The sequence below is a fragment of the Atractosteus spatula genome, chromosome 1 (genome assembly GCF_055471065.1).
Source record: "Atractosteus spatula isolate fAtrSpa1 chromosome 1, fAtrSpa1.hap1, whole genome shotgun sequence".
NCBI lineage: Eukaryota > Metazoa > Chordata > Actinopteri > Semionotiformes > Lepisosteidae > Atractosteus > Atractosteus spatula.
The window spans coordinates 65,111,226-65,135,191 of NC_142706.1; the positions used below are offsets into that span (position 1 = coordinate 65,111,226).

General features: G+C 44.5%; 1 protein-coding gene across 3 annotated transcripts; it reads right to left on the reverse strand.

Moving 5' to 3' along the window:
• Nucleotides 1-794: 794 nt before the first annotated feature.
• Nucleotides 795-18,417, reverse strand: ccnt1 (cyclin T1). 3 transcript variants are annotated; one of them, XM_088917505.1, is made up of 9 exons: nt 18,227-18,417; nt 13,339-13,420; nt 12,801-12,929; nt 10,026-10,086; nt 8,127-8,189; nt 7,594-7,639; nt 7,157-7,320; nt 6,871-6,941; nt 795-6,509 (listed from the first exon to the last, which is right to left on the reverse strand). In XM_088917505.1, the coding sequence occupies exons 1-9, from the start codon at nt 18,394-18,396 to the stop codon at nt 5,208-5,210; spliced, it is 2,088 nt and encodes a 695-aa protein (XP_088773631.1). In that variant the 5' UTR covers nt 18,397-18,417; the 3' UTR covers nt 795-5,207. The 3 variants fall into 3 exon arrangements, with proteins under 3 accessions (XP_088773631.1, XP_088773615.1, XP_088773623.1); XM_088917489.1 differs by having other exon boundaries at nt 7,902-8,189; nt 18,227-18,398; XM_088917497.1 differs by lacking the exons at nt 7,157-7,320; nt 10,026-10,086 and having other exon boundaries at nt 18,227-18,398.
• Between the last annotated feature and the right edge of the window lie 5,549 nt (nt 18,418-23,966).

Here is a 23,966-nt window from a genome sequence, read left to right on the forward strand (position 1 = left end):
TTCCTAGATCACTCACTTAAGTCAAGGCAAACGCCTCTCCCTTTAACTTGCGAGCAGCACACTGCAGCCCTCGGAGATTCAGCTCCTTGCTCTTCCCAACAGCATTTCTACCTTAAACCTGCTTGCAGCAGCTTGGCATGGGTGGCAGTGAATTGCTTTCAATACAGTATAAATCTAACTTATAAGGTAATTTGCATTTTAGACTTAACTGGTAGATTCTGCATAACCTTTCACCCCAGAAAATAGACTGGCAGGCAGCAGGCATCAGATCGCTCCCTTCCATTGTTCTGTATGCCCCTAACAGGCAGATCGACACATACCCACGACCTGGCGTAGTAAAAAATCCTTAAAAAGGAAATGTTAAAACTGCAATACAATATTTGTCACAGTCTGTACATGTAGCAGTTTAAATAGATAAGTGATACAAAGATAGGCTTTGAACTTTTAAACAATCTCTTAAATTTACAAAATACTTGAAACAGTACAACTTTGGTGTTAGAAGGCTATGCTAGATTCAGACATATTTTAGGTGCTCTGTGTAGGAATTCTGTAGAAATCTTCTTAAAATGTCATTTTCTAATAAGAAAAAAAGCTATTTACATGACTCAGGATTATCACTTACATTATACGGGACTACAATCTGGAAAAGAAGAAAATTCACACATTGGAAAACAGAAACAACAAAGAATCGCCCAATTTGATCAGTGCTCTAGGAAGCCTGGGCAACATGATCATTTTTTAAGACCAAAATCACAATAATAGGACGTAAGAAGCAGATCACTAAATCACAGCTATCAAATAAACATTTATTTCAACCACTGACATACCACACAAACTGCCAGCCACTGTCATCAGACCTGAACTTGATCCTGCGAGTCCTCAGGTGTGAGTTTTGAAACATCACAAGCTGGACTGGGCATTCCTGTCATTTTCGGATCTGCGGGATGGAGCTCAGATTCGAGATGCAGCTTTCATGGATGCAGTGTAATCACCATCCTCCTGCCTTTCCCATGTGGAAGCAATGCCTCCTCTCAGCTCTGTAGCAGTGCAAGCCTCCTGATCTGGCTCCCTGAGTGCAGACAGGTCCCACTGAGAAGGGCCAGCAGTCTATGAATCCAGCAATGCAGACCATTTCTCACAGGCGCCCTATTACAGAAGGGGCTTCAAGTGAAGAGTGACACCACAAACAACTTGAACACCATGTAGACTCTACCTATCAACAGAAGTTCTTCTAGCTTCCTGTAAAGGCCATATGTTTACACCCACACCTCAAAAATACTGCGATAACCACCTAAGTCTGTTATTATGTTGCCATATCTCACATCACATTTTCAGAGTATTGGTTTCTGAGGTTTAGTTTTGAACATTTTATTGCTGTAAAAAAATCCAGATTTTTCTGTCCCTTGCAAAATCTGGATCTTAGGAGCACAGAATGAAAACGTGCTTAAAAATCTGTTTGAGACAGGCAATGTAGCCCACAGAGACAGCACAGGGCAGGTCCGGGGTGACAGTAAGATGCAGTTTCTAAAACAGGTTCATATGAGGAAGAGGTCAGGGTGGGAGTATAAGCACAGGACCTTTAAACCTATGGAGCAATAGGATTATCTGTGGTGCACAGATGTCGTGATTCACCGATAAAAAATCTAAATTAAAAAATTAACACCTGGTGGTTCATTACTTATCAAAACCACCCCCTCACACACCTATTATAGCCCTGGATTTGCATGTGGAATTCTATCCATATAAGTTAATCATCTGAATGTAGTATAGGAGTTTACAACCATTTAAAACAATGACTGTGTCACACTTGAAATCTAGAAACTAAAGTACAAGCCTGTTCACTTACATTGATTTTTTTTGCTTTTATTTTACAAAAGATAAAAATATGAATATTTAATATCCACCTGCACAGTTAAATATATATAACTTTATCACAACCAACATTACGAAAACATAGGTTAAAAATATCATTTGTTTGCATTTAAAATGTCACAATGCATTCAGAGAGCTACGACAATGTTCTCCAGTAAGAATATCTTTATATTAACAGCCTTGATAATGCTTTCACAGACCAGGATCTCAACTATGACTGGATTAACTGTGTTTCCACAGCCTGCTAGTCTTCAGAACCCTAGGGTGTGCACTTCAGAAGAGCTGCAAGGACAGAACGACTTAATGCTTCAGCAGCCCGGTGTTTTTAACTATCAGATTATTTCAAAGATGCCACCCAGTAAAAGGCTACAGTTTTTACAATTAGGTTCAGTACATATAAACTGAAATCACTGATACATAAAGAATTATTTTCCTTTCTTGCTCAGTGCATCGGCTAAAGTGTTACTCAATTCTGTGTCTGTTATTAAAAAACAGAATTCCCAAATATTTCCAATTGTGCACAATACTCTATTTAGAACCTTTAACAGTTTACAGGTATCAGCCCTGTACTGTACTGGCAGAATGAAGACCAGTGTACTCCTGACACAACTGCCTCAGAGCCCTGCGTCTTCGACATGCTGCGAACTCCACAGTGGGTTTCAGAGGACAGGGCACCAGCTGGAGGAGTGACGCCATTCCTCAATGCCAGCACTATGGATCCAGCCGCTTGGCAGATCCCGGGAGGCTCAGTTGCTTGGCAAGTGGAGGAAACCCAAATGGACTAATACCCACCCAGCCCTGGCCATGCTGACCAAATCATGCACTAGCCCTGGTTATTACTGGGCGGACGCTATCCGAAGTGACTTCCATATGTATCCTTTGTGGGTACTGAAGCAGTGCCTCACCTGGGATTTGCGCTAACCAAGGCCCTAACCATGAATCAACCACATTTGGAGAATCCTGGCTATACTTCATTTCTGAGAATGAAAAACCTCAGTCAGGATGTCATCTAAACTCATTTAGGGAAAACAAAACATACTAAATAATCCAATTTCATGCAACACTGTAATTCAGTCTCCTCTGTTTCTTTTCACCTTTAATACTTGTGGCCCCAGTTTCAGCTAACCTAGCCTGACAGATGTGATCTCCAGCCTTGCTCTCAGCTACAGGCAGCAGGGTCAGACAAGCCTACCATACTCCTCTCCTGTCCATGTATGAGCAGCACTCTGTTAACAGTTGTTGTAGGCCATTTAAGACCTGGTATAACAAAGTTTAAGGAAAACTATGTGTAAATTGCTTGTTTTTACATGCAGCTGTGCATTATTTTTGCTGTAACCAGCAGCTTTGTGTGAAAAGCTTTACTTTTAAAGCGCTGCATGTCTAAAAACAGAGCCACAGAAGCACAAAAAAAATGCTGCCGGGAACTCAACCACCATTAAAAAAAGGAACAGGAGACATTGAAGAAGCATAATATTTTCCCAACTTGTATGCAAGTTGTACAACTCTTTTGTCCAAGATCAATTCGAGAGCCTTGCATTTCAGAGGTACAGCACCAATAGCTTACAGGAGTCTGTTCATCTATGAGTCTTTCTCTGTTTCTGCCAATACTGTCACCTGTCAAGTTAACAAACTTGCAAAGCAAACAATGGCTTTTATATGGAATTCTCTAAGCACTTTGAGGGTAAATGGCACAGAAAAGAGTACAATGTCACACAACAGATACTGAACAAACCTATCTGATCATCTTGTGCTTCTCCTGAAGACTTGTTAGCTTTTGCAAATTCCAAAGACAGATAAAAGAAAACCATGCAGAGCCAATCAGTGAGTCACAAAGTAATGGGAAAATCTACTTAATTCAAGACCTAGAAAGACCAAGCTTATTTTATCAGATCTAAGAAATGATTGGTTCAACTTCACAAAGTTTAAGTGGATGAAAAACCACCAGATCTGGGCTCTGTAAGACTGGATCCATGCGCACTGGGCTTTGCCAGAGCCTGCAAACCAATACAATTCAGCAGCAGGTCTGTACAGAGACAAAAGCTCCCGGGGTCGGAGCTCAGCACTGCCCCACAGCTGCCCAGCAAGGGCCTGAGCGGGAAGCGGAAGTCAGGAAGAGTGTCGCCTGACGAGTCAGATGGCGGGAGACAATAGAGCTGAGCGAGCACACAGACGAAGGCCGATGAAACAGTCGGGCTTGAGACTTGGTCTCCTATAAGCAAGACTGGCCTGAGCTCACAGGTGAATATCAAGAAACCACCAAGTGAGTCCAAAAAAATCTTACACAAAGCTGAGTCAGAGTGAAAGAGTCTTTCTTATTGCATTATTCATCGTTTCCAAGTCACTGTAACTTATGCGCCAATTATTATGACTCTTTCACTAGGAACAGGGCAACAGGGTGATTAGTGCATCATCTTCTACCCCGAGTTGGTCGAACCCGCCAGAAGAAAAAAAGGACATTCCTGTCTTCGGTGCCATGGCTGTGTCCTCAGACTAACCTAATTCATTCAATTCAAACCCTTCTCACCTCGCAGCAGGTGTTCTAATTTCTGTCTGATGGAAAGCTCAAGCATGTTAAAGCGAACACTGCGAACTTGGCGTTGGCTGGTTTCTGCCTCGCCAGTATAGGAGCTGGACTGCGTGTGCAGTTCACTGAGCTCATAGGAGGCAGCACAAACACGCAACACTGCATCCAGCCCCCTTCCTGCCTGCAGAACAGGCACGCTTAGCTCAAGAGCATCAGGACAGCATTAAGAAGCACCAAGCAGCTGCTACATATTAACAGGATGAAAAAAGTTTTGTATATTTTAAAATGAATGCACCAATTAAAACCAAAGAGCAGCAGTACATTTCAAAGACAGATTCCCATTCATGTTCAAACAGAAGGTGCCCATCTTCCCCTTGCATAACAGCTTGCATCACAACAATTTCTAGTTTTTTTGTTTTACCACTGATTAAAAAAAAACACTGTCTCGTGTCATTAAGACACATCCCTAAAACAAAATGCAAGTTATTTATGTTACAGGATGGGCATAAAATTACATCATGAACAGTACACTTTTTTTAAAACATTATTCTGTTTTTAAAATTTTTATAGACTTTTTGTCATTATTGCCACACTCAAGGGAAAAAAAAAAAAATAAAACTAGGAAAAATAATTTAAAAAGTGTAAAAATAAATTTTGGAAAAAAAAATAAAAAGTGGTACATTGCTGTGCTGTCATGTTATATCATGAACACAAATATAAAAACCTCGGCCAAAGAGGCTCAACAGTTTGCAACCTGGCTGCTGGCTGTAGCAGGTGGATATTTCCGTGAAAGTGTTCCCCGCTCCGGTGTTCATTTTGGGAGAGGCGGAAGGGGGGGAGGGGGTTCTGCCGGCAGGGGGGGAGGCCGGGAGTTGCTCCCCCGGGCCCCCCCGTGGTATCTGTACTCGCCGTACTGGGAGCGGTAGTCGAACACGGGCGGCTGGGCCGGCTGCACCCCCTGAGCGCTCAGCAGCGAGTTCAACATCTCGAAAGTGTCCTGGTACTCGTTGGACTGGCCGCCGCTGCCCGCCGCGCTGTGGCCGTTGGTGTCGGCAGAGCCCTTGTCTGCCTTGGGGTGGGGGAAGGGCAGGTGGTGCTGCTGGGACAGCACCGGCAGCCCGTCTGGACCCAGGCCCAGAGGGTGGGCGGAGGAGGCAGAGGACGGGGGCAGCTGGTAGGAGTTCCTGGAGGCCTTGCTGGGCCTGGGCTGGTGAGAGGCTGGCGAGGGCTCCTGGGAGTGAGGCCGCTTGCGGGAGGAAGAGGAGGAGGAAGAGGAGGAGGAGGAAGAGGAGGAGCCGGTTTTGGAGGCGTCCCCGGAGGACCGGACACCTGCCGGATGCTTGTGTGAGGAGGACAAGGAGGAGGAGGAGAGGGACGAGGAATGGTGGTGGTGATGGTGGTGGTGGTGGTTGGACGAGCGCTCCCTGTGCTTGTCCCTGCTCTTGCCCTCCTCCCCGGCTGAGCCGCCCCGTCTCTCCGGCACTTTGATGCGTACCTTGAAATCCTCTGGTCTCCCCGATCCTGCCCCGCTGCCTCCTCCCCCAGCCAACGGCAGACGCACCTTCAGGGAGCTCTTGTCCTGCCTCTCCTTCTCCAGAGGGATTTTGAGAATGATGGGTGAAGGGTTCGTGGTGTCGGAGCCAGGGGCAGAGGAGGCCGGGTGAGACGTTGGGGGCTTGTCCTTTTTCTGTTGTCCAATGAGAGCCTGGGCGGCTGTGGCGTACTCTCTCTTCACACTGGCCTCCATGTTCTCCAGCTTGCGTTTCTGGGCTGCCAGCACCTCAGCGTGCTTGGCACGATATTCGCTGAGGGACACCTTGGCCGGCACATGGAGGCCCTGAGAGAAGGCCAATTCATTGTTCTGCACAGGATCTTGGCCAGTCCTTTGGGCCTCCAGCTTGCCGGGCTGCCAGTACTGCTGTGACCCAGGGGCCGAGGTTGACGGCTCTCTTTCACCCATAGAGGGTGCTGCCACAGAGCTGGCGGGAGGGGCGGAGAGACTCATCAGCCCTGCCAGCGTGGTCTCGGAGGACGCCATGGAGATCATGTTCATCATGGCCTCTGTCTGGTCCCCTTCTTCCTGCACCTTGGGCTTCTTTACCGTTTGCCCTGCCTGTCAGAGGGGGAAAGTGATTACCATCACTTCTCAGGGCACAAAACACACACAAGGCTCTAGATTGCCAGTGCTTCTGAGTAGAGGTGACCACACCCCCAGAACTCAGATTTAGAAATCTAGAGAATTTGACAGTCTGACAACAAAGGTTGCTAGCTTTCTTCCTGTAGTATAATAGAGGATAGTGAGGAGAGAAAGCTGAGTTATCTTCTGAGAATAGGCTCATTAAAAAAGTCAGATGTAGCCTGCAGGCAAAGCACATGAAATCTGAATAAAGAAATCATTTTTTCCTCCTACAAAGCATCAAAGGACACAAAGAATTACTAAAATAAGGGGAAAAGGGGTTTTCTGCTGGAATTACCTTCCAGTTACGGATGCGTTTCAACCGGCTGGGAGTCTTCTCAAGGATCTGCAGGAATTCATGTGTGAGCTCTGTGGGATTGAATCGTACCCACGAATTAGACTGGCTCAAGGGATCACAGAAAAAGCACAATTTCCTACTGTATTTCTAAACAGTGTCATTTATTGTTTGTAATTCTTTTTCGGTTTGCTAGTTCCCAGGATTTTCCTGGAATACAGAAAGCGTCACTCTGCTTCTACCAAGCTAGGGCATTACAGAAAAGAAATAACGACTGAAGAACACCTACCATCCAACAACTCAAGGGTAACAGTACGGTCCACGTACTCCCACCAGTGCTTGCTGTCTGTGGAGACTGGGATCTCCCAGTTTGACCATTTACAGGCCAGGTGGATGCACACACAGGCTACTATGGGAGGACTGTACTGTAGGCAGAAGGTGGTCAAGTGCAGGCTGCCCGAAGGTGGACCGAGAGGAACAGCAGTGGAATAAGGAGAGACAGACTGTCATTTTAAGGCTAAACATTGTCATGATTCTAGGCTTTTTGATAACGTGTCAAATTCCATACTCTGAAAACAATACTTCTGTTTTCTAAGCATGCATATACTGTACTTTTTGAATCTGAATTTGAATCTACCTATGTAGATACTGTAAAGGATTCTTCCAGTTTAAAAGACAGGCTTAGCAGCTCTGCTTGTTTCCTGCAGCACAACTAGAAGTGCCTACCTGTTGGTAGCCATGAAATACGACGTCTGAGCCAAATCCTTGCTTGCTGAAAAAGAGCAAGCCATATAGAGTTAAACTGCAGCTCAACAGGAGGAAATGATCTCTATCTCAAGCTAGCTCCTTTAATAAAAATGGGTTTTGTGACCTTTCCTTTACACTTTAAGAGCCTTCTCTGCCTATGTCACAAACCCTTGGTTTGCAAAAAAGAACCTAAAATATGTACCTAAACATAGAACAGGAGAAGGATTTCTATTTTTATTCTTGTTGGAAGGAATGCAAAACAGGTAAGTGAAGATTTAAAAAACTACCCTTCAAAGCTGGGATCTGCTTACAAACAGACACGCAACACTTTTTTTCTTCACAGGCACATCTGCTGCAGTGTTTTCTGGCTAGTTCTGGCCTCTGAACTTTCAGTCTCCTTTCCCACATGGGACCAAAAAAGGCTGGAATGAAATAATTGAGTGGGGCATCCAAAAATGAAGGCATAACCAAGCCACTGGCCACTTCCATTCCAATGATTAGTATAAGCTTACCTCTGACGAGCTGTGTGCACTTGACAACATGCGTGTGGGGGTGGTCAATGGTGATTTCGAAAGCTGGAAAAGGGAGAAACAAGAGGGGAATTGCGGTCAGTACTGCCACTACTGACAGACTAGCCCACCTGCTCTCTGTATGACTGACAAGTACTGAGATGGAGTATGGCGCCTGATCAGACACGTAGGCTTTCAGAGCAAGAGGGGAGAGACGTGCAGCTCTTGCGGTGTGAAATTTAAACTCATCGTGGGATCGTGGAGACAATTTACAAAAAATAAGTCATCTCTTTAAATCTTCAGCTGGCAGGGCCTAGATAAGACAAATGAGTTAAGAAATTAGTTTTTCTTTTAATTGATAACTGTGTAACAGTAGCATCTTTCCTTCTCTTTTTTTAAGCCATTCTCACACGTCAGTTACAGGTGGTGATGGTGCTTTAGGCTGTGTTCATGAAATGAAGTGGATTTCTATAAAAATTAGTTGTTGATGAGTCATCTAAAGCAAAACTGCCTTCCACTGCTGACTCTACAAGCATTAAGGACTACACCATTTGTAAAGGACCATCTATTCAGACTGCAACTATAAATCCACTGTTCATCTCTGCATTTACCATCATTACTAAACCTTCTATTGGTACTTATGTTGAATTCAACACTTTCTGACTACATATAGCTACGTGACTAGTATTTAGAATAAATAGGATCAGAGGATCCCTACAGGACAAGGACACACCATTCTGCTGGCTCTCAGCTTAATCTGAGTCTGAGCTGTCTCAGGTACCTTGCCTGATTTCTATACCCACACAACTGTCATTATCCACCAGCACTGAAAGAAATCCAAGCTGTTTGTTTCTTTCCATTGAGAGACCCTACAGTTCCGCTCTGTTCTCTCTGCTTAGAGACTCCCGTCTTTGCAAGTCAAATCCTAGAATGTAAGTCAGCTGTTAGAAAAGCTACAACTATGTGAAGAGTCAAATATTTATCTCCTTCTGTGACTTGAACTCATCACTGCTACCTAAATTGTGATTAGCTTAGTCCTAAAGTCCATTTAGTGGGGTTCACATATCAGACCAACGTAACCCTCCCGCACAGCTCTTCTAACCCTCCTGTCCATTTCACTTTGCATAGTTAACATCCTGCAAGAACTGTGCATCCTGCCTCACGCTGGTTTCAGGGTTCAATATCATGTAAGGGAGTGTGTTGTGTTCACTCCATTTGACCACTTCCAAGAAAAAGTTTTAAGAAAGGGTTTTGGTTGATTTTAACTGCCTGAGCCAGTAATACAGCGATTACCTCCCCTCATAACCAGCAAAATCACTCCCTGCATTTTCATATGGAAATATTCAGAGAGATCAAACGGCATACTAACAGGGCATGTTAACTAACTGATGTGCAGTCATGCAGGGAAGCATTTGCAGTTTTCAAAATTCTACTGTCTGTTCTGCAAAAGCTTTGATTTTGAAACGCACTGAACCCTATTGTTGTCACAGACAGGTTATCTCTTCTGTCACTATGAATAGCTGTACACTTTCAGAAAAAAAGATCCACAAGAAACATCTGCTCAGGACAATAGATCCAGGTCTTCCGATCATCACAGAAGACTAAAGGAAGAAACACACAGCATCCATCACCAGCTGTGCAAGGTAACTAGTGCCAAAGGCATGGCTTAAAAAAATGAAAGGGTAGTACTTTCATGTAATTATGAAAGGAGCAGACAAAAGGAAGTGTAACACGTGGACGTTTGAATGGACAATGCTTGTTCAAGTGGACAAGGCTGAAACAGTGGCGTCCGTTCTTCCTCCCTCCGCTGTAGACAAGAGTGAAGGTGGTTAATATCTGCAGTCCGCCAAGCACCATCTCTAGTCTGGGTGCCCAGAGAGCCCTCTCGCCTTCTCCACTTACCCAGGGTCTGGAGAATAATGCTCTCAAGAATGACCAGGTCTTGGGCTTGTTGCAGGTATGCCTGAGGTTGAGAGGACAGGCAGGTTACTCACTAGGAGGCAATCTTTCTCTTTTCTCTCTCTGTCAGTTATTTTTAAAGCAATAGTTGCACCATGTTCTGTTGGAGAAAGTTCCCGATCAAAGTTTGATCCCTTAGTGGATACACCCCTTTAGATCACGGCTCTCTTAGATGCATGCCTTACAATTTTCTGTGGTGATGTATGTTTGGGTTTTAAAGTAGATTCCATTTAATGTCAAAAGGCTTCTATAAAGGACTTACAGGTAAACAAGAGGGGAAAGGCTGGTGGGGAGGTGTTCTGACACAGCAGCAGACGGCTGCAAACTGCCACTCATTAATGATCTGAAGAAGAAGGGGCTGTTCCTTTGTCCGCTAGCTGAGACATTTTAAATGAAACCAATGACATTGGCTTCAAATGACATGGGAGTCATTTGAAGGCATCCCAGCCAGATGGGTCTGGATATAACAACTGCAACAGATCAGAGAAGGTACATCTTTCAGGACATACATACAGACAAGGTCACCTTCAGGAATCATAATAAGATCAGTGATTAAAGTTCGAACTGTGTCTGATGGAACAACATGGTTAGCCCCTCTCTAAAACTGGATCTGAGCGGGAGACTGGAAACAATGTAATCCTGGGTGGCATTTAAAACGCTGTTTAATTCAGGTTTATGGTATATGTAACCTGACGGGAAGTCCAGGATCACCAAATGTGAAAACCGAAGGCTTCCTCACACAAATCGTGAGAGAGAAAACAAGGTGTAGAACTGAATTACACGGTAAATGCACAATCATACTGGGTAAAATACTAGATTGTAACAGTATTAGGTAAGCGTATACTGTTCATCTAAAGCCACAGAAGTGTGTTTAAAAAAAAGAACCACTAAACTTTTTGAGGTTTGATCTCTGAAGTAGAACTGCAGAACAAGTGTCATCTCAAGAGCCCCAATTCCTTCTGCTCTTCTGCCCCAAAGCTAAACACCTCACCCGGGTCACATATGATGTGAGAGAAGTGCAGACATTTAAATGAGCTTGGATCTAACAAGGCTGACCTCTGAGAAGCAAGAACATAAGAACTGTTAGAAATCCTAAGAGGGGATTTGGCCTTTTAAGCTTGGTTACCTGCACATTGATCTGAGGCGCAAATCAGGTTCAATAACACGGCTGGATAGCTTGTTCCAGACACCCACCACTCTTTGTGAAAAAGTGCTCCTGTTCTCAGGTTTCAATGCACTTCCCTGTAGTTTTCACTCAAGTCCACTGATTTATGTTTCCCTGTTGGTTCTGAAGAAGTCCGATGCACTGACTTTGTCAATGCTTTTTCAAGATTCTTAATACCCGATTCACAAGGCTCTTAACTCTTAGGGAGCCGGGCTTACGAAACGCATCTTTATGAACCGTTTTTTAAAGGATAACATGGTGCAACGATTGATTTAAAAAATAATAATGCAAAACAAAGCCTGTACATGTTATTAAACAACCAACACCTCAGACAGCTAAACAGGGCGAGAAATTCAGCAATCTCAGGCACCTGCTGGCACAGTGTGACACTGTGTTAGGGATGTTAGACAGACGGGCTGTTACAGTGTGACTGCGGCCCGTTGAGGCACAATAGGTGCCCTGTGTCAAAGGAAGGAGAGGATTATTGCTATAATAATGTAATCATGTGGTGGCGGTGGTGTGGGGGGGGGGGGGCAGCTAGGAATTTCGCACCCTGTTGAAAACAGACACTCAATCAGTACGAGTGTGGATCTGTTAAGATCACCTGTGAGCAGTGAAAGGTATACAAGCTTAGGAAAGTTATCCTTACCTCATTTACACCCAGCCTAGGCACAGATCACAGTGAACTCATCAGATCAAAGTGCGAGAAACACTTTGACTGGAAAAGGGGGAAATTTCCCTCAAAATTTTCACTATTCTAATAATTTTTCTTGTCACCCTGATCAACTAAATTATAACAGACAACACTGTGTATTTCTTTAAATCCTGGTGTGCTGGACCAGAATAAAACATAGCTCATGCATATGAAAACTAAGATGTAAAAAACAATATTTTTATTTCTCCATAAGGTTGTCATTTTGCCTATAAGCTGCCAAGCATAAAAAACATGCAGGGGGTAACGCCTTTTTGACATTTCAAGTATGGACAACGTCTTAAATTAATCCAGATGCACATCTCATGTCTAATGCTGAGGGTCCGTGTTTTACTCAGGCAGAGGGAGGGTCATTTTCAGAGCAGTGCTGGGAGGCTTGGGAGTCTTAGCACTTAGTAAATCACAGCTTGTACCGTGTGCTGCGCAGTGTAGTCTCAGATGAACAGAAAGTACTGGTAAATATATATTTTAGAGATAAAGGGCCATATTTACATCAAGTCTAGCATTAACCACATAAAACATGATCCTTGCACTGTAAAGACAAAAGAGATGCTTTTTGGAAGTAGCCACACAACCGCTCAAGAACCAGGCAGGTTTTATATGACAGGGACTGGGCTGAGGAGTGCAGCGTCAGCCCATAAAATCCACTATTATCAAAGCAAGACACTGTTCACAGGGTTGCACCTCTTCAGACTAACACAGAAGAGAAATCCAAAATGAACTCCTGGAAGAACAATACAAAAGGGATCTTTTCATTCACCCTGGCGTCTGCAATCCTGCTTGGGCGTGTGAAGAGGTCGCACAAGCTGGGCAAGAGGGGAGTCCGCCCGCGGTTACTCACATCAGTCCTCGTGTCTGGCGGGGGCTCCTGGGGGTTCAGGCAGGCGTGGGTCACCTTGATCACGTGTTCCAGCTTGCGGGGCTGCTCCTCCACCTTGGCAGCCAAGAACAGCGCGGCTGGGGCGATCACCTGGTGGGAGGGGGGGCGTAATTAAACTGCTGCTGGGCAGCCCTGACTGCACTCACCCCATCACAAGAGCATCTTCAAGACTCGGGACAAAACCGCATTCTACAGGGGCCGCTTATCCCCTGTTAACAGAACAGCTGTGTTCCTTCGCTTTCCTGTGTGCATCTCATCAGTACAGACCTGCTGGAGGTTACAGTTACATTGTGCGGTGGGAAGCTCAATGCAGCAGGCAGAGATAGTGCTGTTGAAGAAAAACTGCAACCAATTTACTACAACTACAACCCGAGCCGTTCTATTATTCAAAGTGACTCAAAAAGAAGTGGCAGATATGAAAAGCTCAGTACTTGCAGCAGAACATTCGCAGCCTCAATTCAAGGAGAATCACAGTGGCACAACAGACAAGGGTACTTACATTCCTGTGGAACTTGGTGAAGGACTGGATCATGTAGAAGCGGTGCATGTACACAATGGCAGTGTTGATGGTGAGCTGGGAGCTGGAAGGTTTTGGTTAAGGAAATGTCCAGAGAAACATTCACCGGACTGGTAACCTTGCATTTTCATGAACAATTCCACATTGACGAAAAGACCACTGCAAACCCCTCCCCTCCATCAGGCAGTACAACAACGCTTTGCCTACTACATTGACAAATTCTTAGTAGATACTCATTGTATAACAAAGAAATACTATCAATGAACAATAAGGTCAAGTACAAGTTACACAACTCAATAAATAAAATGTTTAAGTACATAACAAACCATTTGAAGTTAAGTAGCAGAGCAGAACTACAGTATGGCTAATAACAACAAAATAAACTTCCATGTCTGAGATAAATATCCTTACATAAATATCCAGACTGCCACTCAGTATGAGCAGTCTCAAGAATATCACACTGATATTTTAGTCATCGCCAACAGCAACATCAGAGCAGAAGTTCCAAATTAAAGGAGGCCATACAACCCATCTAACTTGTCTGGCTGCTATCCAATTTCAGCCAAACCGGAAGGTCAGTCTTCAGTGTAATTTATTTCAGAATCAAACATACAAGGAGCTTCCAGGTAACTGTGACTACATTAAAGCATGTGCATTTATATGCATTATCAAAAATGACGTAAATAGCGGAACTTTGTTCAACACGGTATCACATAACTTAAAACCACTGATACCAGACCCACAGAACCTACAACCTACAGAACTTTCCTCTGGCAGATAACTGGCACAGACTACCAATGTTGCTTATTATATCTGACAGGCTCTTAAGCAAGATAACGTACTGAGGCAGCAATTTTTTATTTCTACAGGAAGCCATTCAGCTGGGTTTGCCGGTGAAAGGAGAGACAGCTGGTTGATGGGGGAGGCACAGCAACAGTGTCCCAACCTGGAACTTGTTGCCTCTTGTGTAAAAAACAGGACCAGTGGCTGCTCTGAAACTGCACAAGTTGAGAGATTTAGACTTTAGGCCTTCATGTTTTTTGGCTTTATTCAAATTAATAGATGAAATCACAGGACCATCTTTAGAAAGATTCTGCAGATTAATGATAAGAAAACATTTTCAGCGACACTACACGGCTCATACTGATGAGTATGAGCTCATCCTACTCTCCGCGAGGTCCGCTTCATCTTCTTTCAAGCGTGACCTCGGAGATGGAGGACACAGCACCTGGAGATCCCTGTACGCACCCCTGGGAGCACTACTGCCGCCTGCAGCGAGGGGCCGGGGACAACTTCACTCTTCCTTACCAGCAGTAAGAATTTAGATTTACTCGTACTTGCTTTTCAGTTTTAACACTCTCTTGACAGTTCGGCATACCGCCAGCTGCAGATCAAGTTCCTCAGCACCCAGGGATGTCTGGTCTATGTAACAATATGATCCGTCTTGCAGGTACCAGAGCGCCAGTAAACCTCCCTCATGCCAGTTTCACAGCAGTGCCAAGAGGTTTCTTACAACAAACCGATTCGCCTCACGATTTTGAAGAGACACAGATAACTGAAGTAAAATTAATGACAATATCTAGTTGCTAAACACCTGGCAAAGACTTCCTTCATTAAAAACTGTTCCTTTAAGCGTTAAGTATGTTTCATGACTAAAAATCTGCAAAGGACATTGCTGGGTTACACACTGCAGCTCCCAGCAACTTCTAAAGAATCTTTCCAAACCCCTGTAATGCAACTTTAAAACACGACCACAGACCTTCAAGCAGTTTCTCAAAGACAGCCCTTACTCTCACCCACACCCCCAAGTGATCAGATAAAGTTTTTTTTTTTTTGCTTTAGAAGATTTGAAAAGAACCCTTTAGAGATTAATCATAAAAACTACAGCTTTTTAAAAAATGGGAACTGCTAAAAAGAACTGCATTCAACTGTTTAAGTGGCAGCGCACTCTGAACAGGAGAAGAGGGAGTCCCACGGGCTGGGCTTGTGAAACTGCCCTGCAGCAAACCACAGCAGAGCTCTCTTTCATACTGTGACCCCAGCAAAGCAGCTCACAACTCGAAGCGCCCAAGATGCACACAGCACTTTGCCATCACCAGCAGACAGGGACTTTTTACCTGATCACACAAGACTTAAACTGCCCATCACCTTCTAAACAACTTCATAATGAACCAAATCATTAAGAATTAAATCCAATAACACTGCAAACTGCCCAACTCTATATGGACCTACTAGAAATTGATGTCTGGGGTAGGGGCTCCCCACATTATTCCCATGTTCAGATTTTCTGAAGAGGCTGCAGGGAGATGCAACCTGGATTGCAACTGGGAAACCTGACATTTTTACCAACAACATGAACACCAACTTAAATGACAAAAGTCGTTCAAACACTGAAGAACAGGCATCAGAAGATCACAACAGACAAGGATGGTTTAAGTAATTTAACCACATTTTTCTGGCAAAGCACTGCTGGTTTGGCTGAACCCCTTTATTATTTAAAATGCTGATCTACTCTTAACAGCCAACCAAGCAGTTTACACCCTGCAGCAGATCCATCTTAATGCAAAACTAAAAAACAAAATTAAATTTTAACTCCAATTTAAGTAAAAAGTGACAGATCAAACCCCAAATCAAGAGCAGGGGTGAGAATGACCCCAGGCATTGCCTACCATGCATGAACTGTAATTTGGAGTCAAATCCAGTGAATTAACTAAAGACACAGGTAGAGAACGTGTGTACCTAGAGCTCCACAGACATCTTCAGAGTTTCGGAAATCTGAACATAGTTTAAAACTAATCTGAACTACTTGTTGCAAACATGACTGCTTGCAATAGCTCTAGCAAAGATACCACTGAGAAAAGCACCAAGAACCAATATCCATTACACTTTACAAAAGAGCAAATGACTATTGAACACAGTAGGTATTAACACTGTATTGTACAATTAAGTTCATTATTAATAGCTTAATTAAACACACGTTAATTACCAACAGAAATTCCACAATGCAAAACCAACAGCTCCACACTGCCTGCACATATTTTAATTTGGGGGTGCTGTTAAAATGCCACAGATGGTTGAGTTGACATTCTCCTATTGATCTAACAGTACAGTCTCAGCAGTCACTTCACATGATGCCTTTAATACCTGGAACCCTACTAACCACCAAACACAGTACTTGCATTACAATTCAAAGCCAAGCATAATTCACCTCATGGAAGCATAAATTTTAGAGAGTAAAGCACTTAATTTTCAAAAACAAAATATAGCTACAGACAACTACCAGCGTACAGCAGGTGAAGTCACAAGACGCTTATAAACTGATTTACAATTAACAGCCATTTCTGTTAAAAAACATAGGTTTATTCCCCAACATTAATATTTTTGTCACAAAGTAATTCTGAAGATTGAGGTTTCTAAAGCACCCTGGCATGTTTTTTATGTTTTGCACAAATCACATATGATCTAAGGGCCACGTTTCGTATAATACTCAAACCTTTCTTTCTCTCCATAATACTTTGCAATATTAAAGTATGGAAAATATATGTGCATAGAACCCATCTAATATGATAGTCTGCTGTACAGATACCTCATAGTTAACACTTAGAAAATCTCATTCCTTTACCTAGCCCTACTTTTTAGAAAGATTACAGTATGGGTACAATAATCCCTGTCCACCCATGACAGGTGAGATACTCATTAGGGCCTGAGACAGAATCTAACCTTAATATACATGTAGTATAATTACAATCAAACACCTCAGTCTTGCAGTCACTGAGTGCAATTAATTTACTTTACCAAACCCTCAGGACGACTATATTGACAAATACTCCTAACATCAAGCACACAGTAGCTATAATAAAATACTGTTAAAAAGTGATTTAACCACCTTTTGTACCATTCACAGTATTTTTTTTAACTGCAGGAAAATTAGGGAACTGGAATTAATTTTCCCATTCTGTGACAACTCGTACCTTCAATACCGATCTGTCTGGTAATCCACATTCAAGCCAAGTATCACAGTTAAGTGTATTTAATGCAATATGATGACTACAGAATTTGTCTAAAAGAATGACTCAAGAATACTTGATAAAAATGTTTATTATGTGGAGACGCCGAACTCGAATGCGCCACTCGACTTTATTAATTTCTCAATTATTTACAGTTTTTTTACAGTTATAAACAGGATACTAACAGTTTTACTATTTTAACTAGGGCTTATATGGACAAACATGAGGCACCAAGACGTGAAATGTATTTCCCTAAACAACCGCTACTTCATGGCTCCAGCAAATATCGCAAACGTCTCTGTATGTGCTATCACAAGGGGACTGTACAGTACATTTCGACTTCATTAAACATTATAAGCATGAAAACCTCGAAAACGTGTTGTTTTATATGCTGTGAGAACAATGCTGTTCGCTTGGAGACACGCTGACCAGTTAGCGGCAGCGGCGAATTTCTCGCTCCAACAATGAAATAACAGATAAACTTCATTTCTACTAATCGATTCTTAAAACTCCACCCAGATATGATATTTGCAGGGATTAACCCGTCCTTCAGTTGTAAGAGGCCGCCTAAGTCGCCGGAAACACCGGCGCCGGCTTTTGTTATCCAAAACTCCTAGGCCGATGCCGAGGCCTACACTGCCCGGGCCTTAGCAACCAGCGAGAACCCGGCAGGACACCGACTCCACAGTACATGTCGACACGACACCTCTTTCTATTTTACAAACCTCGCTCTGGACCAGCGTTAATACATTGACACTGCCAAGCCATTCGGAAAACCCAAGCTGAGCCGCCGTATCCATGCCGCCTCACCGGCTTCGCCCTGCTGCGACTCAAGCGCTCCGAGCGCCCCAGTGAAAAGATACACATTAAGCCGCTGCCCCATGTCCTGAAGGAGGTTTGCGGCCTGCTGACGGTACGACAGTTCTTTGTCTGGGTCAAGCCCCATACGGCGAGACGGGCTATTTTCGATCTGCTCCCGGGTGAAATACCATTTGCTATTCGGTGAGGAACAAGAAGGAAACGAAGCCGCCATTACTGAGAGGGACAATATAAAAAAAAATACGGCGTCACCGGAAGCTTGCTTGTATGAACGCCACGCTCAGTGCCTTTGATGGAGGCCTTCATTGAACGTCACTTCCGCATCCGTCAATACCTAATGATGTCACCGCCTGGTGTTGTTTTGACCGGCTTTTTTGCGTCGGCTTTTCTTTTCTGGTGTGGTACTGTACCGTAGAAAACCAGAACGGCCACAATAAGAATAGACCATGCGGCCTCTTTAGTTGTATTTGCCATCATCCAGGTGGATGCTGCACATTGGTGGTGGTGGAGGGGAGTCCCCATTACCTGTAAAGCGCTTTGAGTGGAGTGTCCAGAAAAGCGCTATATAAGTGTAAGGAATTATTAATTATTATTAATTATAGCCCCATAGCCAGTACTGGTTGTACTGTAAACACCAACTCAAATATGAAATTCCTAGAGTCGTTCAAGTAGGCAGCTAAGGAACAAGTAAAGGTTTATTCAATGCTGAAAAGAAGAGAAACACAACATTTCAGCTTTGGAGCCTTCATTTTCTTCTCTTTTCAGCATGGAATAAACCTTTACTTGTTCCTTCACAATTTAGAGTCGCCAATTGGTCTTTTGGGAGGTGGGCAAAAAAGATGGAAATTATTAAGAGGCTGTGAATTCTGGTTCATGTTCCAGATCGGCACTAATTGTTTACCTGCATAAAAATAATATTACCCTTAACCATGCTCCAAAGTGTGTAGGTAACTGTGTCCTTAATGAAAAGAAAGTTTTGAGTTATTAAGTGTAAAAGTCTTATATATATGTCTACCTACTGCTGGAAAATATTGTAACGCTTACGGCCGACAGGTACTGTGTAAGAGCCGGCTTACCAGAGCATGTGACGTCACCGCCCTTCCCTGAGATAGCAGGACTACAGCTACTGGGCTGTGGAGAGATCTCTCTTTAGCTCACCGGGCTGGGTCCCTGTTGAGTGATGTGGGAGTCCCAGGTTCGAGCCCCTGACGGTGCGGGGCCGACCTAATGCGGCAAGGGCGCCCGCCTGAGCCCCCGTTGCGTTACAATATTTAGATTATTTGGATAATTGACTCCTCAAATTAGCTATTGACATAAAGAGACAAGGAAAACCTATCTAACCACAAGAGCTGGGGTCAGTCTCTAAATAAATCTACATACCTTTCAATAAATTAATTTCTGGCTTTCATGATTAACACTAATTTGGCTTGTTACAAAACTTTATTCCTATCATCTACACAAGAAAAACGTCCACAGTCTACTTTTTGAAACAGCATCAGGCATTATACATCTAAAAATGTATAGCAGGCAGGTTCAGATTAAATAATAATAACAATAGTTTACACTTACATAGCACTTTTCTGGACACTCCACTCAAAGCACTTTACAGGTAATGGGAACTCTCCTCCACTAACACCAGTGTGCAGCACCCACCTGGATAATGTGACAGCAGCCATAGTGCACCAATACTCTCACCACACACCAGCTCTCAGTGAGGAGGAGAACAGAGTGATGAAGCCAGTTCAGAGATGGGGAATATTAGGAGGCCATGCTTGATAAATGCCAATGGGAAATTTGGCCAGGAGACTGGGGTAACACTCTTTTAGAGAAACACCAATTTTTAATGACCACAGAGAGTCAGGACCTCAATTTTTATGTCTCATCTGAAGGACGGCACCTTTTTACAGTGTAGTGTCCCCGTCACTATACTGGGGCATTAGGACCCACACAGACCACAGGGTGAGCGCCCCCTACTGGTCCCACTAACACCTCTTCCAGCACCAACCTTAGTTTTTCCCAGGAGGTCTCCCATCCAGGTACTGAGGTACTGGCCAGGCTCACAGCTGCTGAGCTTCAGTGAAGTGTGGTTGAGGAAGGCTGTCTGTAGCCACAGCAGGCGGGGGCTTTGTGTGACCCACACGGTTGGGCACAGGTGTAGGGCAGTCTCGTGAGGCCTCACACCCCTGCAGTTCTGGATCGTGTGCACACCACTCAGAAAACGGAGTCCCTGAACGAGTGATGGCGCTGGACGAGAGTTTCAGGGTGGTGTGCGATACAAACCTCTCTGGCCACGGTGCAGCCCCGTTCATGACACCAGTTTTCCTTATTTGTAGGTTAACCATCTGAGCTACTCATCCAAGATGTGTGAATTGGAAACAATGCCACCTGCTGGTTGGATATTATAATTTAATTTAAACCAGCAATATCCAATATCCAACCAGCAGGTGGCAGCAAAATGCCATCTTTTATTTTAATTTTCCTAACGCGTCCGGAAATAGCCGAGAAACGATGGCGATGGAGACGGGAATTCACTTGCCGGCGAGGTACATATGAAGTTGTCGTTAATAATAGCTCCACAATGCGTTTCTGCTGCACCGATGCTTGCGGAATGTGCTATGTAAATGCGTCTAACTTGGTCCAGCTCCCATTCCCTAACTGAACCTCTTTCACTCACACCCAGATCCCTTCTCCATACTGCTGCTATGATACACTGCATACACGTAACCTGCTGTAATTTTTACAGCCAAAATTAAATGAGCTACAGATTTTGATATCTGTTAGAATGTCCTTTGGCACCAGACAGTTTTCAAGCCTCCAAAGACACTGGATTAGTGTGGACACAGGGTAACAGTTTATTCTGGTGCACCTGGTGCATTGGTGCATTCTGGTTCTGGTGCATTCTGGTGTTTTCATTGTAGTTCATGTCTATCCGCCAGCAGCCATATCACCCTGCAGCTCACAACTGGCAGCCCACTGAAGCTCAGCGGGTGTGAGCCTGGTCAGTACCTGGATGGAGACCTCCTGGGGAAAACTAAGGCTGCTGCTGCTGCAAGAGGTGTTAGTGGGGCCTGCAGGGGGCGCTCACCCTGCGGTCTGTGCAGGTCCTAATGCCCCCAGTATAGTGATGGGTCACTATACTGTTGCAACGTTCCATGGAAAGCAAAGGGCATGACAAGGCACAGAAAGGCGTCATGGCCATCCACTGAAACCAAGGGAGTCTCCAGTCATGACGGCTACTCGTACCGCTGGACCCAGGCCTCTGAGGCCGAGAGAGTGGGACTGCCCCAGTGCAACGGCTTTCCCACCTCAAGAAGCTCTCCCGCACTGGTTTCTTTGTGCAGCTCATCTTCCAAACAGATGAGCTGCACAAAGTACAACCGCCATCATCGGACACAATGGACAACCATCATGTCTATCCTGGTCTTTTCTGCAGCCCCCCAGCCCCGGTGCAGCAACACATGAGCGGACCCTCCCAGAGGACTGCTCCTGCAGGGATGACCCATGGCAGTGAATGCTCTGCTGGTGTCGTGGAAGGAGACTGGGCAATAATGCAGGTTTCCAGTCAGACTCTCCACTGATGAACTGGTTGTTGCCTGATGTGATCAGAGGTCAGGATTCAGCTGTACCTCAGACTGAAACAGAGGTTTAATATCAAGTTGAAGTAAAGCACTGCAGCTTTTCCTGGTGGGTTCTGTGTTAGGAGCTGGCCAAGGTGCTAGACAAATCAGAGTCTGGAACTCACAGACAAAGGCAGACACGGCTGATCACTGGAGCTCACACATCACACTCAGCAGATCAGCAGAGCTCACACAACAGCACACCTGATAGATCAGCAGAGCTCACACAACAGCACACCTGGCAGATCAGAGGAGCTCACACAACAGCACACCTGATAGATCAGAGGAGCTCACACAACCTCACACTCGGCAGATCACTGGAGCTCACACAACAGCACACCAGGCAGATCACTGGAGCTCACACAACCGCACACTTGGCAGATCAGAGGAGCTCACACAACAGCACACTTGGTTAGATCACTGGAGCTCACATAACACCACACATGGCAGATCATTGGGTCTCGCACAACCGCACACCTGACAGATCCCGCACACCTGGAGCTCACACAGCTGCACACCTGTAGATCAGCAGAGCTCACACGACAGCACACCTGACAGATCATTGGGTCTCGCACAACAGCACAAACAGCAGATCACTGGAGCTCACACAGCTGCACACCTGGCAGATCAGCAGAGCTCACACAGCTGCACACACATCAGATCATTGGAGCTCACACCACATCATCCTCGACATAGAAACACTGGTGGTGCTGCACGGACACGGTCAGGCTGGATGCTGTGTTTAGTGAACCACTGGCAGGGAGGTCTAGTTCAGCACTGTTGGCTGCACTTGGAGTCTTTCCAGTGAGTCACTCTCGAAAGTGAGGGAGCCACTAAGGACTGGGAGAATCTGAGTCCTGAATGTGTGGATTTGACTTGTGTATTTACAGTTACAGGTCTTTTTTAACTTTCCCAAGCTGCATAACTGCCGGGGATGGAGGACAATTAGTTCCAAAGCACATGTTCGTGACACATTTTTAAGTGTAAAAACTTAGTAAAAGTGTAATTTTGTTCCTGGGCGAATTTCTGGTTCCTTGCTGTTCTCCTTCTTCTCAAGAAACTCCATCTCCTTGTAGGAAATACAGGTGCAGGTGCATTTTAATGAAGACATGATCTAGCTACTGTTTTGTCTTCCATAGATTAAAGAAATTTTTTGTTTTCAGAATCGGGAATGTATGTATTTTTTCACTTTTCCAGGCTATTCCTTTACACCTGAAAGTATATCTCTTAATTTTAAGATTTTATTTTTATGCTTGGTTTGTAAAGCACTTTGAGCTGCTATTTGTATGAAAGGTGCTCTATAAATAAAGTTTTTTTTATTTTTATTTTTATTTTTATTGAGAAATAAAGCTGACCTATTCACCCCAGTTGTGTCTCTGCTGTCAAGCAGGTTAGGCTCTTCCAGCAAGTTTGAACTGTGACTTATTCCAGCTGATTCCACATGACTGGCCAAGTGCTGCCTTCAGCAGCTGTATCACCCTGCAGCTCACAACTGGCAGCCCAATGAAGCTCAGCAGCTGTGAGCCTGGTCAGTACCTGGATGGGAGACCTCCTGGGAAAGTTAAGGGGTGCTGCTGGAAGAGGTATTAGTGGGGCCAGCAGGGGGCACTCATCCTGTGGTCTGTGTGGGTCCTAATGCCCCAGTATAGTGACGGGGACACTATGCTGTAAAAAGGTGCTGCCATTTGGATGAGAGGTCATAACTCTCCACGGTCATTAGAGATTCCAGGGTGTTTCTCGAAAAGAGTAGGGGTGTTAACCACAGTGTCCTGCCCAAATTTCCTGCTGACCTTACCAGTCACACCCTCCTCATAATCCCCATGTATGAACTGGCTTCATCACTCTGCTCTCCTCCCCGCTGATAGCTGACTGGAGTGAACGTACTGGTGCACTCCACGCTGCTCTGTCCAGCTCACGCTGTGTAGAGGTGTAAAGTGTTAAAAGGCTCAATAAAAAAAGGTGGCGACCCCCCAGCCCCCACATGGGCACATGGACCATACCAGTGAGCTGGGGGTGATTTACGGTTTGTCTGACTTTTTTAAAGTCTGCCTGGATTCAAAGAATCACTTTTAAAATATCACTTTTATAAAATATAAATAAAATATTTCTAAGTCTGCCTGGAATAACCTAGTCGCCCTTAAGGCGCCCAGTCCGAAGCTTAAAAAAG

Coding starts and splice junctions, on each gene's coding strand:
- ccnt1 (XM_088917489.1), bottom strand. CDS start 18,396: ATGGCGGCTTCGTTTCCTTCTTGTTCCTCACCGAATAGCAAATGGTAT. Junction 8,190..10,025: donor CATTATTCTCCAGACCCTGG/GTAAGTGGAGAA, acceptor TCCCTTTTCCAG/CTTTCGAAATCACCATTGAC. Junction 7,640..7,901: donor GCAGATCCCAGCTTTGAAGG/GTAGTTTTTTAA, acceptor GCTCTTTTTCAG/CAAGCAAGGATTTGGCTCAG.